The following is a 15,929-nucleotide window of genomic DNA, read 5'->3' as shown; positions in this document are numbered from 1 at the left end:
AATCCGAGCTTTTTTAGCTTGTGGATCATATTTACCGTTTTCCCAAAGTTATCAGTATTGAGGATGCTTTTAAACCACTTTCCTATTTCTTCTAGTAACGGATCTATGCTGAATTGTAATCCAAATGTGGTCAAAACCTGGGGAATATGACAGTGATACGTTTAGGAAAATTAATGTTTCATCTAATCATAATGATGCAAGCTAATCATGTTTTTTAACAATTTCTGTCGGATCATATATTTTCCTGTGAATACCATTATAAACGTAAGAAGATAAAGATTTATAAAACCGGTAGAAAGCAACAGGAAATGACTATTACTGTTACCCTTACTTTGATGTTATCAAACGTCACATCTACTTCCAGCCCCTTCAAAATAGAAATACAATCGTTAACTTCGTTCCAATTCTCACAGTACCCATCCTGTAACCACAACTCTCCGTCTTCAAACTCAAACTCTCCGTTCCACCTTGTCAGCTCATGTTTTTTTTACCAGTATTGGGGGTTCGAGCCATGTTTTAGTTCGTTCTGTCCACACTTTTACTTTTATATCATCAGAGGTTTCTTCTTCGTTACCATCCGGTAATTCCAGTTTCATAGCAAGGTCATAACTAATAGAGGGTAATATAGTTTAAACAGTAATTGAAATGATTAATAAACATGAACAATCAAGCTGGACGCTAGTTCAACCCTGAACAGAGTGAACTTTTATACTAAATTTAAAAATTATAAAGTTTGTGAGCCGAGAGATGTACCTCTAAAGCATATTAACAAACTACTGTACAGAATTGTAGACTTGCGAGAGGAAAGAGATTACAAGTATCTAAAGAGTAAAGACTGCGCTCAAATTGTGAGCCGATCGAAGGAAGATTCAAAACCTTATAAAAAATGATAAAAATTCGCTTGTAAAGAGTTTGAGAAATTCCAGCGGATTATCGGGAACTTTTGATTTCTTCTAAAACACGTAGTAACAATTCAGTACTCCTAGATTCAGATTCAGCCACCGCTTTAAGCAGTTCCTTCTTTGTAGCATCTAACTCTGTTCTCAATTTGCTGATATCATCTTTTACTATTTTCTGTTCTGCATGTAATTTGCTCATCTCCCTGAAAATTTCGAAACCAAATGTTAGTAAATATAAGTGTTTTAATCGAAACGATGGAATAATTTCTAAGAAATAATTGTAGTTTTGAACCCTAAATCTCATCGAGATCGAACTGCTCATAAGACTTGTGAGACTAACGATTATAATTATGGATACAAAAACATACCTTGAAGAAGTTGTCGACTGGTCATTATTAGAAAGATTATTCTTTTTAAAAGCCTCCGTCAGAGCCGAAACATTCTCTAAAGAACCGATCGAGCCTAAAATTGAGCTTAAATCAATTGAGCTTTTGTCCATTTTCGTTCTAACATTATCTGAAACAGTTTCTCCCAAAAAATGTCCGTTTTCTGAACTTCCATTGTCAATGTTCTGATTGAGAGAGTCCGGTTGTTCTAACTGAAGACGAGATAACGCTGTCAACTGAGGAGGTAGTCTGTTGTTGGGAAGTAGCATACTAAGGAGTGGGGGCATGTTGTCCATCATGGACAGGACGGACGAGGACGATTGTTCGTTGTGGGGCAGATCTTTGAGGAGCTCTCTTACTGCTGCTGTGTTGATGTTTGAGGTTTGTCGGCCTGGTGTCGCTGGAGCTGGGGTTGGGTTTTGGGTGAGTATCAAGCGTCATTCAAACAAATTTCAATTGACAGCTCATTTTAACTTACAGTTTGCCTGTTCGGTCTTCATGCATCTAACCTTGGAATCGAAAAGAGAAGATCACAACGAACCAAACAGATTACAAACCTTTAGGAACAAGGATGAGTTTTCTAAAGTAGACAGTAGTTTTAGGAGTATAAGAGTTAGACAGGAACTTAACTCTGACCACCTCGCTCACAGTTTCAGGCTCTAGTTTGTGTTGGTAGAGTGTGTAGCTATCATCCTGATGTGAGGCTCCTTACAAAATACAGTTACTTCAGAATAAATACACATGTTGTGGATTACATATAAACATGGTGGAAGTAAAGTGAAACACCAAACATCCGACCAGCTTATTTGAACTAGTTTGTTAAAAAAAGAAAAGCTCGAACATACTATCTATGTATATTGTATAAGGTGAATGATGCTTATTTTTACCTCAACAACATTTCCCCTGATTGATTTGAGATAGCCGCTTGAAGAGAACAGCTCGATGGTTCTGCAAGTACACAAAGTCTCCATCACCGCCACATTCAACTCAAGAGATCCGTCCTTCTCATCACTCTGCGATATTGACAAATCTTCCGCCTTCCAGCTGAAAGAGAAACAGAGATTAAGAACAATTACTTAGCTAGTGTTCAGCAATCAGCACAACGATATCATAGGATCTTCTATGCGGAAATTTATTTTACCATATTTTAAGAATAATGTTAAGACATTTAAAAGGGGCTGTATGAAGTTGGGTAAGTTACCTGTTACAAGAATCGTCAAAGGAAACTTTCTCGCTAAAGTTCGAGTCCCAGTTGCACTTAATCATGTAACTCCAGCTAGGAAGTAAAGCTCAATGAAAATGACTCACGAAAATTGTACGGTAATCATTGATGTAATGAAACACTTTTAATTTTGTCTCCAAATAAGGACCGGCTTATAGTAGACAAAAAAGCTATGATTGGTAAGCAATAGTTTTATTTATTAAGTACGGAAAGAACCTTCATGGTTTAATTATTCGGTAAGATATCATCAATATGACAGATTTAGACTGGTGGTCAGAGTGAAACTCGTTTGAATTAAAAAATAAAATAAAATTTCGGTTGAATAAGTAAGTACAGAGTACACACATATATATATATTGTATATTGTATATTGTATATTGTATATTGTATATTTTATATTGTATATTGTATATATATACTTGATGCTCCACACAATAATTGTCATTTGTAATTGTTGCTGTTCAGGTACTTTGGTCACCAGAATAGACGTGGAATAGTGAATGATTCTTGAACTAAGTGTTAATTCGACTGACCTGACCAGTCGCACAAACTACAAAGTGCCAAACTACTACAGTACATAGTACATACTAGTTCTACATAGTGCCTAAAAGCCTAGTGGTGGTCTGCCAGTTTTTAACTGTGTTTATTAGGGTAGGGCGATTTACTAATTTACCATGGTGCTTTTCAGACTAAATTGTTTACAGATCGATTTGGTGGAAAATAATTCTAATTTTAATGAGAACCGGTTCAGGAGACAATTACAAATGACAATCATTATCGGATAATATCGGTAGGTATCACTATAAACACATAACTTATTGCGATAGGTAATCGAACAATTTGAAAGATTTGCGGCAGGGAGGTAATCATTTGAATGATGATAAGAGATGTTAATTGGTACGGCTCATCGTATTTAGGTCTTTAGGAGCTATGGTGGTTTGATGTTGGTGTAAAACGTTATTTGTAATATGCTGGAAGCATGGCTTATCGCCGAATGATGCGTTAAATGTACAATTACCTATCGCAATAAATATACTGTTCCTGATGACTCCACGTCATTTAGGTTTTATAGAATACATCATAATAATATATCCTTGAACATGACAGATTGACAGGAGGATAATTTTAATAATTAAATAATTAGTAATATAATAAACCAATTTGCAGTCAAAACAGTAAAATATTGTTCAAAAAATCAAAATTTTGTTTTTATGTTATGCAGAAATATGTCAGAAATATCAAAGTCAACTCAAACCCATAAAAGATTTCAAAACCCTAAGTAAAAAACAAGGTGTAACGTGAGAAATGTGATTATTAATGATTAATTTTATGAGATCACATGTCAAACAAAAAGTACTCCAATTTACAGCCGAATTAATAGTCTTCAATTCATCTCTACACCTAACCCAATATCCCACAATGGTCGACACTAACAATAACATGAACAGGGATCAAAACTTGTTACAAGCTTGTATGAAGCTATGCAGTAGTATGGGTCACACTTAGCAATAGAACCACTTAAATAACTATAAAAACAACAACAATCAACAACACCCAATTTAATAAATAAAACCCACAGTCGGACTATTAATTCGACTGAAACAAATGATTATCTTAAAATCATTTTAGTGAATATTGCAGGTCAGATATACATAATATAGAATTCAAATAAAGTTTTTAAAAAGGTATAAACACAAAACAATCGCAGGATAAATAACATTAAAGGTAAATATTGTACAGTCCCTCCCTACTTACATTCCCTCCCTACGTTACCTACTTCATCTTCTGGTCCTTGACGTGGTCCTGGGCGAAAGTACCCAAATTCTTGATAAACTTTGGATACTCCCTGGTAGCAGCAGCCTTGACAGCAGAGACAGGTATCCAACCACCTGGGTCTATCTTAGAGGAGTAGAAGATTTTACACTTGATGTTCTCCCGGAGGAGGGGGTCTCCAGTAACGATGGTCTGGCAGTAAAACACAATCTCAACACTGGCCCGACAATACTTATCGGAGGGAGCGGTAGCATGGTCACACGACACGTTACACACGATCCAGTCAGGGTTATCTCCTTCTCCTAGCTGCTGTTTGTGACTCTCGTACACAAAATCTCGCTGAGCTGAAGGCCAGATCCTTTTCTGGACCTGGTGGTACACCGCACAGTGCTCGTCCTTATCTTCAATCCAGGTTGATTTATCAATTGAGTTGTCCCACTTCAACTTTAGATCTTGAGAGTGAAATATTTCACACATTTCACAGGCAGTTACACCATCTATCAGGGCTATTGCTACGATGGAGTCCTCGAAAACTCCGTCCTTTGTCTCGGACAGCCGATACAGTTGAGTCTGTCCAGAGTTGCAGAGTTGAGACCAACTCTCAGACTTTTCAGGGTCTTCTTTCGACAGGGAAACATACTTCGTGATCAGATCTTCCATCCTACAATATTGATTGTTCAGTGTCTTAAATAATAGGATAGACAAAACAACCATATACAATTTTCAACTTGTCAAAAGCCGACTCAATTAAAATAAACTATATAAAATTGCGATAGATATTGAAAGCATATTCCGTTGCACTTTCCTAAAAACATCAATTGAGAAGGGATGTTTCTGAAAGACGACCTATAAAATAAAACACTCTAAGAATACCGGCTCATAGAATAATAAATTAATACTACAGTACAATATAAAAATGTCAAAGGTGTACAGTGCAGTGTACATTGTACATTGTACATTGTACGATGAACACTGTACATTGTAAAATGATTAGAATTATTAAAATTGCAAGCAGCTAGCAAGTTCATTTATCTTCTGCCACATCCTCTTTCGTTCCATCCCTCTCAGGAGGCCATACCATAGACAAATTAACAACGTCAAGTTGGAGCATGTCACAGCGGTTCCCCATTATAGTTCCTACATTAGGAACTGTTCTGTTGAAGTCACCATGAACAAACTCCTTGATGTACGTCCCGGCTTCTGATGTTACTTCTGCTACCTAAAGTTCCAGTATAAAACAGATCATGTCAAATATATAAGCGCTAAAAAGGTGTGCGGAAATAACTTTCGTGTGTAAGCAAAAACAAAAAAAACTTGCACAATGCACATGCGTTGCAAAAGATATGTATCGTAAATAAAGATATCTCGTTCTCATGACTATTTGGCAAGTAGGTTGAATTAATGTAAACATAGCTCAAATAAGATGACACAACAATTTCTCTGACCTAAAACCCAGCAGAAAACTAATCAAAGAATTAAAGTAAGACAGTACTCACCACAAGTCTCTTATTTAGAGACTCAGTTAGTTTCATATCGTGTTTGCAACTAACTTCAACCTCTTCTCTGGTGAGAGCTCTAGCTTTGACTCTGCAATTTGTATCTTGTTATTCAACAAAAACTTCGGGATCATAATTGGCTAACTCATCGAGACGTTTCGGAAATAGATTAAAAAAGGTGATATAAATAATGAAAGCTTCAACTCTAGATAAGACATTGGTCAATTGTGTGACAATTAATTCGTATTCATGATGAAGGTAGTATTGCGATGGATTTACTTAATGATTCTTTTAGTGCGAGTTAATGGTGATCTCCGGTGTAATACTCTAAGAGGTGTCTTCTGTTCCAAGTCCAAGTTTTCCACGCTGTTTAGGTTGCTAATCATTTCATCTGTTACCTCGTTTTCAGCCTGAAAATACAACACTTTGAGCATAAATAACTCAGAATTGTCCCAAATAAGATGTAAAGATCACAACCCAAATCAACAAAACCAGAAACAGAAAAATAAAACTGTGCTTTTTACCTTGATTATACATCGATACTCCTTCTGTTTCTCCTCCTGACCCTGCTTTACTAATTCTGTCTCTGATTTTGTAACTGGAGTCAGTTTGTAGCACTTCACGTGTGCGCTCTGTTTGTTAATTACAACTTGAAGTTCGTCTAACATGGCTTCAGTTGGAAACTTTCTCACATTCGTCAGCTGAAGCGCAAGGATTTGTTTATTGCAGGAAACACCATGGTTTCTCATGGATATTGTCATAAGATTGAAAATGCCACAGGGCGGAGTTAAATAAAGTTTTGATGTTTTCATTACAATTTTCGACCGGCTGACACTAAGAAGTAAGAGGGTACAACACTTTATCCCATTGCCTAGAAGGAGGGGCAGAAAATTAAAGGACTATAAACTGTACCTGAACGTAGAAAGGTCGACCAGTCCCCAACATTCTGACATCAATATCCTCCCTTCCTGCTGAATGCATCCTCGCCTCATCTGTAGACAATATCTTGATGTTTATCGATCATAGTGACGTCATAAACTAAATCTAATGTATCTAATTAACAATTCTCACATATAAAGAAAAGGGGAGCCAGCTACATAACAACTCTGACAAACCTGCTCTAAACGCCTTCTGGAGCGGTTTACAGAGGATGTCCTCGATATTACCAGCAATAAGAAGCCCGTCTTGCTTTAACCAGGGTGTTTGACTCATATTCCTGGCCATCTTTGTGTATCTTCCACCTAACAAAATTGATTTGTAGCGATATTAGTTATTATATACCTGATAATTTGTCAATAATCCTGAGCATACTGCTTTGTCCATTGGAATCAATAAATATACAAAACAAATACAGCGTTGAAATTATTGTTTTAAGTAATAAGTATGCAAATCTTTCTCACCAACAAATGTAGTGTTAGCTAATACGGATATTGAGAACTGGACTGCTCTTCCTGGAAGTTTTAAATACGCCTTGATATCCTCATATTTAGCACGAGCAAGAGCATCTTCTAAACGTGCACTCTGAAATATGTTGTCTAGAGTAAGAAATTATATTGATTACTTATTAATTAAGTTAACCACAAATTGAATGCTACAACACAGTTAGTGGACACATGATATAAATAGGGTCTAGCGATGATAAGACTTAGACCTTGAATTTACCCTGGCTGAAGTTGAACACGTCCCACTCTAGAGGAGGCCTACACATCCACATAAACTCATCGTTATCCAATCGTACCTCAATGTTCACCTAGGATAGTGGAAACTTAGTGCTCGGTTTATATAGGGGTAGCAGTTATCTAAAAAGAGTCTATCATGAAATTTGAAAGGATCGTACTTAAAATTGGCGGAAAATATAAATATTAAAGAATTTGTCATTTTGTTCCTTTACCATCAGATCTTGATCGTCTGCTTTAGATGCGTTTTGCACAACTTTAGGACAACCTAGAAATTGCGAGAGCTCTTCGGCCATTAACCACTTGAAAATAGTCTTTATCTGCAATTTAATTCCACCGACCCCGCAGAGAAACGACCTAACATTCAACAGATCAATATTACTGAAAGTTACTCCGACACTACCCACACACTCATACTCTGACAGCAGCACTTTACACTTGTTCATGAGAGTTCGAATAGTGCTGTTCTGAAGTATTCCTGCACACAAGTAGCACGTGTTGTCAGGGCGGGACCGTAGATCTGGTGCTAATGTGCTCAATGTATCATCTGAGATCAAATTGAATGCTTCCGGGGATTCTTCGAGCAGTTTGTATTGTTGATCAAAACCCTCCTTGATTTGGATACCGTTGCTCTTGTTGAAGATCACTCTCACACTGCATCTTTTACAGATACTAGGTTTTGGGACTGCAGGTTTAGTGCTTTCATCTGGTTCAGCATCTGTCAAGCTTTCGGACACTTCTATCTTGTCTTCTAATTTGATTTCCATTTTGCTTCCGACTTCCTGATAATAAAGATGTTAATTCTACACGAGAGGGAGAAAATACATCCGTGAAACATCTTTTGACAATGAAAACATGAGTTGAAATAAGAGCAATCGCGCGTTACGTAAAACACAATATTTTTTGCAATTTTCCTAGATAAGATTGCGCTCGCATAACAGCCAAGAAGGAGAGCCAGAAATTGTACAAAACGCATAAATTATCAATTGTAACAACATATTTAAGAACATATCATTAAACCATAAAGATTAAAGACCAGCTTTAACGATACGGGGGGGGGGGGGGGGGGGGGGGGGGGGGGGGGGCCAATGACTACCAATGGAGACTTTTGGGGACTAATGGGGACTAAAAATCATGGGGACTAGAGGTCAACTCGTTGACGTAATTCACCATTTGTCCCCATAAGTCCCCAGAATTTTTGACAGTTATTTATGGTTTTCAAGTTAGTTTAATAACGATACGATCGAGATGTTTTGTCCAAGATAAGAGTAGGATAAATCTGACTTAAAAGTAAAATGATAAGCCCGGTTGTAATGTGTTCTACCACTGTACAAGTCAGTTCAGATTGAGGTAAATTGAAGTTTAGTCAAAAACAAAAGAAACCAACGCCAATTTCAAATTACTGAGCATATCATTTCAGACAAATCAATACAAAAGTAATAAGAAAAATTGATAATACGTTTATTTTCCTTGCGCTACAACTCGTGTTACTAGATCAATCTGATAAAATAAGCGTATATGGACACGTTCATTTGAGTTTGAGGATATTGGTAAATATAAGTGACCCTATTAAAAGGCACAGTGTAGTTGACTTTGTCACACTATGAAATTACACATACCCTTGATGGTTAGGATAATCGTCTCATCCTCTAGGCTAACTTTGTCACTTAACGATATCTTAATCAGGTGATAAGATATCGCTTAAATACGGCCGGCACGGAAATGGTTACATTGTCACACTATAAACATGTGACGGAGTAATTATGGACCCCTTGCTGCCGTTTTTGACCAGATTTTTGAGTGTCCAGTTGATTGGATGGGTACATATGACCATTACATACATATTTGACGACTTTTTTCGTTAGATGGTGCACTCAGGTTTACTCCGTCACACATTTAAGAAAACATGTGAAGAATGTTTAGGGCACCCTGATAAGCAATGCTGAGTAGTGTAGGTTTATTTGATGTCCTGGAAGTGCTGGGAATTGTTATTATATCATATAGTCGTAAGGAATTAAAACACAGAAGGCACAAACAAGTTTACTTTGTCACATAATCTTGATGATATCTGAACATGTGTGAAATTGAACAAATAATGATATACCAGCTTAAACCCCTTATTTTATGTACTATGGATCAAACAACACTGCTAGTACCACGCACCAGTCACATAAATCATTATCGGGTGGTAATATGTTAACAGTGTCACAATTAAACTACCGCAACATGGTCAAAAATAGGGTTATTTCGTCACAAAAAAAATCATTATAACTCTGTTAGCTCCTTGCTGGCAAAATAACTAGTTCATTGATGATAAAGTTACATAGTATTCTAATAGAGGTATAGCTCTTCAAAATAGGGGCAAGACATGTTTACTTTGTCACATCAGTAATTATTATAAGAGTTAGGTAATCGTCATCAGATTAACAGATCTTTTTCGTAGTTTGGATCGATTAATATAGATAATAAAGCATCATATGCCAATTTTAACACACTATCTTGATATATTGTTGGGGCATGGAAAGTTAATTTTGTCACATTTTCAGCGTCTTTGACAAATTAATCTAAAATTGTTAAACTTGAGCTCTGATGTTCTGGACAATATTCTACCAATCGTTTCTGAAAGAATGTTGAATTCTAATAGAGTTACAGATCTTCAAAATAGAGGCAAGACATGTTTACTTTGTCACATCAGTTATTATAAGAGTTAGGTAGTCGTCATCAGATTAACAGATCTTTTTCGTAGTTTGGATTGATTTATATAGGCAATAAAGCAGCCTATGCTAATTTTTACACACTATCTTGAAATTGTTGGGGCAGGAAAAGTTAATTTTGTCACATTTTTAGTGACTGAGACAAATTTAACCTAAAATTGTTAAACTTGAGCTCTGATGTTCTGGACAATATTCTACCGATTTTTTTCTGGAAGAATGTTGAATTCTAATTGCTAATAGAGTCATAGAATATATAGATCTTCAAAATAGGGGCAAGACATGTTTACTTTGTCACATCAGTTATTATAAGAGTTATTATAAGAGACTATTTCATTCTATAATCATTGTTTTTAACCTATTTACGATTTCGTATCATTTTTTGTGACAATGTAAACATCAACTGATCTTAACTTGCATCAACTACATTGTCATTATATAAAGTTTTCCCGCCTTTCAAACCAAAATCAGATATAAATAATTCGCCCAAAATTTAAAATTCCATATATTGTGACAGAATTAACCTCATTTCCTAATAACCAAGTGCCTGTATTTAGCTAACTATTCGAAAAAAAATATTTTAGGGCTATGATTGGTAGATCAACCATCAAATAATGAGTTAAAAGGTTTTTGAGGACACCTCACAGTAGAATAGAGGTATGGTATTCTGAGTGTGACAAAGTTACCCAAATATTGCCTTGTAACCGTTCGATCCGTGCCCTTTAACCAATGTGGTATCATAATTGTTAGATTGACCTAATCTACTATATTTCAGACCAAGGAATGATAATTAGAGAACTGCAGTTAACTAAGTCACACAAAATGTGACATTTGAACCATTATAGTGCCTAACAACAATAGATTTTCTTTCTGAGCAGTGCATATGGGAATATGGGTTACGTGGCTAATGTTCAGAACTTCTGAAAGTGCTAGGTTAATATATGTCAAAATTAAGCCACTATCGTCGAAAACCAATATCCTCAAACTCAAATGAACGTGTCCATATATGCAATATGTCTCCTCAATGTTGTCATTGGTAGTCGCCCCCGCCCCCTCCCTTTATTTACCTGAGGTACTCTAACAGCCCTCAAGTAGCTCCCAAGAAGTCAGGAATGTCCAGTGACCATTTATAAATATTCTAGACTTCAGTCTTGAGAAGTTTACGATCTGGTCTGGAGAAGCCAGTTTTTTTGAAATCTAAGTGGGGACTAATGGAGACTTTTGGGGACTAATGGGGACTAAAAATCATGGGGACTCGGGGTAAAATCGTTGACGTAATTCCCCAAGTCCCCAAAAGTAGTCATTGGCCCCCCCCCCCCCAACGATACTATACAGATGATCCTCCATTTTATTTAATTATCAACACGTAACTTCTCAACTTATAATCAAACAATATGTACTAAAAGTTACACAAATTGGGATAAAAACAGTTGTGGAACCCTCATTATTATTAGCTTCGATCAAAAACATCCCAAAATCCTCTTTTGAAACTCATAAACCATTTTTGAACGAATTAATAGTCTCCGTCAACACAGTATTTTGTGAACCAATCGCATTTAACACATTATCCAATAAGTCAATACTCTTCGCAGATTTGGCTATTTCCGCAGCCTTTTCTGGCATATTCAAATCAATGTAAAACTCAACCTGAAAATAAAGGATTATTGGTTAAAGAATTTCGAATATAAGTGGAATAATTTGTTAAGGAAAATATTTGACGTTGTAGGTATTTCTAACAGTCAGAAATCTTTTGTACTGCTAAAAAGCAGGAAGTTGATCTGAAGTATAAATAAATAAAACAAATAAAATGTTAAAATGTGACAAACCTGCTCCTCTTTGGAAACACGCTCAATGTATCTTATAGCTTCAGCTTTGTTGTTATTGTCAATACAAGCCATAACAAACGGAGAATATCCTATTGGAGACTTCTTACTTTTTGCAAACTTTTCAAGTTCAGGCCAATTTCTGGTCTGAGCAAGAGCACGAACTTTAACCCACCAGAACTTTTTATCTGAAATCTTGAACTCTTTTCGGACATTCTCAGCATCAGCTAGAAGTGCTCTCTGAACCAAAATACTGATGGTTTCGTTTAGATTAAGTCCGATAATATCGGCTACTTTAACCTGAAGTGCCATCTGTCTCCTTAGTAATGCGATTTGCTCTTTAGTAAGACGAGATTCCAATTCCTTGGACCCATCAGTAAAATGTCTGTTAATACTCTCGAGTAGTTTTATCTTAGCATCAAGCATCATGCTATGCTCCAGCTCCTTTATAGACAGTAATGCGGAAGCTTCGAAGTTGTCCTGAGTGTAAAAATGATCGTGAAGTTTCTGACTGTCTGTAAGAGAGCACCACTTAGCATACCACGCACTCGCAACCGGGTAATCTTTGAGCGTGTTGATAAAATCTCTGGGAGTCTGCTTGGACTCCATGGTAACTATCACAGTGTGAACCAGGTCCATATCACCTGACTCGATAGCCTTCTCGATAGCGTTAGTAAACCGGCTCATTCTCATCAGAGCAGGAACTTGTTCAGCGGACCGTGGTTCGTAGTCTAACAGTTTTATTGCTAGCTCTGTTCTACCGTAGTTCTTAGCTTCGTTAGCAACTGAAGCGTAGGATATAGAATCACTGGGGCCAACTCTCTTGAAGATAGCATCTGCTATAGCTTCGTCTGATTCCTTAGATCGCTTCACTTTATCCATAGCCCAATGAGACAAAACCATTTGTTGACCCTCAGGTATCTTCAGATATTCAACAATAGGAAGAGCTAAGTAATACAACCTCATCCGAACCAACCGTTTTATCAAACCCTTGATTGTAAAGGAATGCAACTGTTGGTAAGTTAACGGAATTCCAATTCTAAATGATTGAACCTCATTCAATACCCTCAGTGTTTTACACATGTCGACAAAGTGCTCGGGACTGTCATTGGCTAAGAAGCACTTGCCATATGATGCAGCACGAAGCAGCGCTTTCTGAAGTTTAGGTTTGGTAGAGCAAGCAGCGGCACTTATACACTGGTTAACTGCTAGTTCTATATCGTCTCTTTCCACTATTTCCTGGCGGTTATTTAGAATTGTAATTACGAAGTTATGTATTATAAATGGGAACTCAACATGAACAGGACATGTCTCGTCAATTGTATGTATGTATGTATGTATGAATTGTATGTGTAATAAAATATCTCTACTCTATGCACAATGTATTATGAGCAAATGTACTGACTACTGATCTTTAGTGTCGAGGATGGTGATGAAATTTACTAACGAGTGTAACTACCCATTCAGGTTTTCGAAAATCTAGCAATTAATTTTTACATCATATGAGCAGAAAGTTATCATGTGATCAAAAATCAGCTATATATATAATGATTCAAATGTTTAGACTTCAATGTACTCATATTAGACACTCTGAATTTATGCTGTTTTTTTATAGCATGCTGTTAGAATCAACAATAATCTCATAAAGCTGTCAGAAGAACGAAACAGAACTTGTTATTTCAGCGAGGTAACATTATTCACACACTCCTTCACACTCAAACACTCCTTCACACTCACACTCACACTCACACTCACACTCACACTCACACTCACACTCTCACTCACACTCACACTCACACTCACACTCACACTCACACTCACACTCACAACACTAACCTGCATATAGTCGTTAGCCTTGTGTGAGGATTGGTCGAACTCGCGCTGTGCATCGTACAGAAGAGCACCAGACTGAGACGAGCCCACCCTGAACACGTCAACCATGGCTTGTGGAACTCGCCGTATCAGCTCGTGCGACTTAGACGATATTATCCTGGCACCATCAATCTCGTGACACACACAGATAGACGAATCTGTGTAATGGATTGAAGACTCAGCCTCAACTCCAACCCCCACTACCTGGTACTGATTCAGTGCGTCCCACACCAGGATAATAGCAGCGCTCATGTCGATCATACTGTCATATGTGCCGCACCAAGACAACTGGGAGGGTCTGTTGGTGACACAAGTGTCAAACTCAGTATACATGCACTGCAGATCTGAGGATCCCACCCACAGGAACCCATTCTCTGAGAACAGGGCAATATCCAGGGTCTTATACAGAACGGACATCTCAATAACTGCGCCAGTTGACTGCATCATACGCTGCGGGTACTTGGGACTGCAACTACCTCTATCTATCAGGTAGAGTTTATTGTTGTTAGAAACTAGTATCTCTATGCTCCGATCGTGAGGCAGTACCGCCCAGCTGCTGGGTGGGTTGTCCAGACCTGGCACATCTGCCATTAGTTTGTATTGAGGGTTATCCTCGCTCACGTCGGAGTTAAAGTAGAATCTGTAGCTGCCTGTTAGTAGGGCAACTCCTGTCTTTGTACCTCCGTATGTAGGGAATACCTGAGAAACACATCGAATGATAATTTGTCAATGTTGGAATGCCTGGTAGCTTCAGTTGATATTGAAGTACGACTACATACGGTAACTAACACATGACATGACGTGTTAGATAACGTCTAGATATGGTTTCAAACATTATTTCTATCTTATTTAATGTTTAACATGATAAACTTTACTATGATCTGTTTAGGATCAGGATTATTGTTGATCAACCTTCGCCTCGATGACTCGAGAATCCTGGATCTCAGAAGTAGCTGAAGACTGTGATAAAGGAGTTCCGTCAAAATCATACATGTAAATAGAGCCAATATCAGTGACCACGATCAGATCCTCGTTGTTTGACCAGCCCATGTTAACGACTGTTATCCGCTCGTATTGTGTGGCTATCTCACTGAAATATTTATCAGCAATCATGTAACAAGTATTGTGTAGTAGGCATTTTCACGTGACAATTATGATTTATAAGATTAAAACTTGAGAATCACAGAAACAGTTAAACTTGACCATTAAATTTACAACAAAACGATCAGCAGAGAATAAGTAGGTAACAAAACGATCAGCAGAGAATAAGTAGGTTACAAAACGATCAGCAGAGAATAAGTAGGTAACAAAACGATCAGCAGAGAATAAGTAGGTAACAAAACGATCAGCAGAGAATAAGTAGGTAACAAAACGATCAGCAGAGAATAAGTAGGTAACAAAACGATCAGCAGAGAATAAGTAGGTAACTCACTTTAGCAGAACGCCGGCTCCGTTGTATATTTCAATAAATCGTTTAGGTTGTCCCCGAGTTAGCTGTTTGCTGTCCCACGCCAGGGCTACCATACCTCCATAGGGTGCCATAACAAGCTTATAATTCTTTAGAACCTAAGATAATAGATGTTTTCTTGCGATCATAATCAACAATATAGCATTATAACGGAATTTATACAACTCAGCTCTTTATACATTTAAATCAGATGATTTTGATACCTGATAGCTGATTATTAGTTTAATTTTTAATTCTACATTAATCTAAAGGTTCTACAAGACAGCAGAGTGATATCTTAGGGGGGGGGGGGGGGGGGGGGTATCTTACCTTATCAGCCCACTCCATCTCATACACTTCAGTAATCTCGTAGAACACATCCCCCAACAGCTCCCAATTCTCCCTTAAATTCTCCGGCTCCATAGCCACGTGACTAGCAAGTTAAAGTTCCAACTATCACACTAAATTCTTTACATAGCACTGCAGACGTTTCAGAATTTAACTTCTATAATCTATATGGATATTGAATTGTTTATTTCAAATATTTTACGTGAGAAACATGGATGATAATAATTTAGTGCTTGAAAAACGCTAGACACTGTGTCATTAATGAGTCAACAATGA

General features: G+C 37.2%; 4 protein-coding genes across 4 annotated transcripts; all 4 read right to left on the bottom strand.

Moving 5' to 3' along the window:
* Positions 1-781: 781 nt before the first annotated feature.
* On the bottom strand, positions 782-2,557 carry LOC134816080 (uncharacterized). The gene is made up of 5 exons (XM_063824821.1): positions 2,487-2,557; positions 2,173-2,329; positions 1,843-1,978; positions 1,268-1,691; positions 782-1,102 (listed from the first exon to the last, which is right to left on the bottom strand). Exons 1-5 carry the CDS (start codon positions 2,549-2,551, stop codon positions 931-933), a joined length of 954 nt encoding a protein of 317 aa, XP_063680891.1. The 5' UTR covers positions 2,552-2,557; the 3' UTR covers positions 782-930.
* A 550-nt stretch (positions 2,558-3,107) lies between these two features.
* Positions 3,108-4,952, bottom strand: LOC134816074 (ceramide transfer protein-like). Its single transcript, XM_063824806.1, has one exon. The coding sequence runs from the start codon at positions 4,938-4,940 to the stop codon at positions 4,281-4,283; it is 660 nt and encodes a 219-aa protein (XP_063680876.1). The 5' UTR covers positions 4,941-4,952; the 3' UTR covers positions 3,108-4,280.
* Positions 4,953-5,147: 195 nt separating this feature from the next.
* On the bottom strand, positions 5,148-8,237 carry LOC134812465 (tRNA pseudouridine synthase Pus10-like). Its single transcript, XM_063819912.1, has 9 exons — positions 7,668-8,237; positions 7,428-7,526; positions 7,177-7,297; positions 6,892-7,017; positions 6,689-6,768; positions 6,301-6,477; positions 6,056-6,186; positions 5,777-5,867; positions 5,148-5,499 (listed from the first exon to the last, which is right to left on the bottom strand). Exons 1-9 carry the CDS (start codon positions 8,217-8,219, stop codon positions 5,305-5,307), a joined length of 1,572 nt encoding a protein of 523 aa, XP_063675982.1. The 5' UTR covers positions 8,220-8,237; the 3' UTR covers positions 5,148-5,304.
* Positions 8,238-11,483: 3,246 nt separating this feature from the next.
* On the bottom strand, positions 11,484-15,819 carry LOC134821702 (vacuolar protein sorting-associated protein 16 homolog). The gene is made up of 6 exons (XM_063832433.1): positions 15,636-15,819; positions 15,291-15,424; positions 14,771-14,948; positions 13,823-14,557; positions 11,990-13,225; positions 11,484-11,810 (listed from the first exon to the last, which is right to left on the bottom strand). Exons 1-6 carry the CDS (start codon positions 15,726-15,728, stop codon positions 11,655-11,657), a joined length of 2,532 nt encoding a protein of 843 aa, XP_063688503.1. The 5' UTR covers positions 15,729-15,819; the 3' UTR covers positions 11,484-11,654.
* Between the last annotated feature and the right edge of the window lie 110 nt (positions 15,820-15,929).

This window comes from Bolinopsis microptera, chromosome 1 (genome assembly GCF_026151205.1).
Source record: "Bolinopsis microptera isolate Bmic1 chromosome 1, MBARI_Bmic_1.0, whole genome shotgun sequence".
NCBI classification, from domain to species: domain Eukaryota; kingdom Metazoa; phylum Ctenophora; class Tentaculata; order Lobata; family Bolinopsidae; genus Bolinopsis; species Bolinopsis microptera.
The sequence above is the reverse complement of the archived record's forward strand: the minus strand, read 5'-3'. Positions and strand labels throughout refer to the sequence as shown.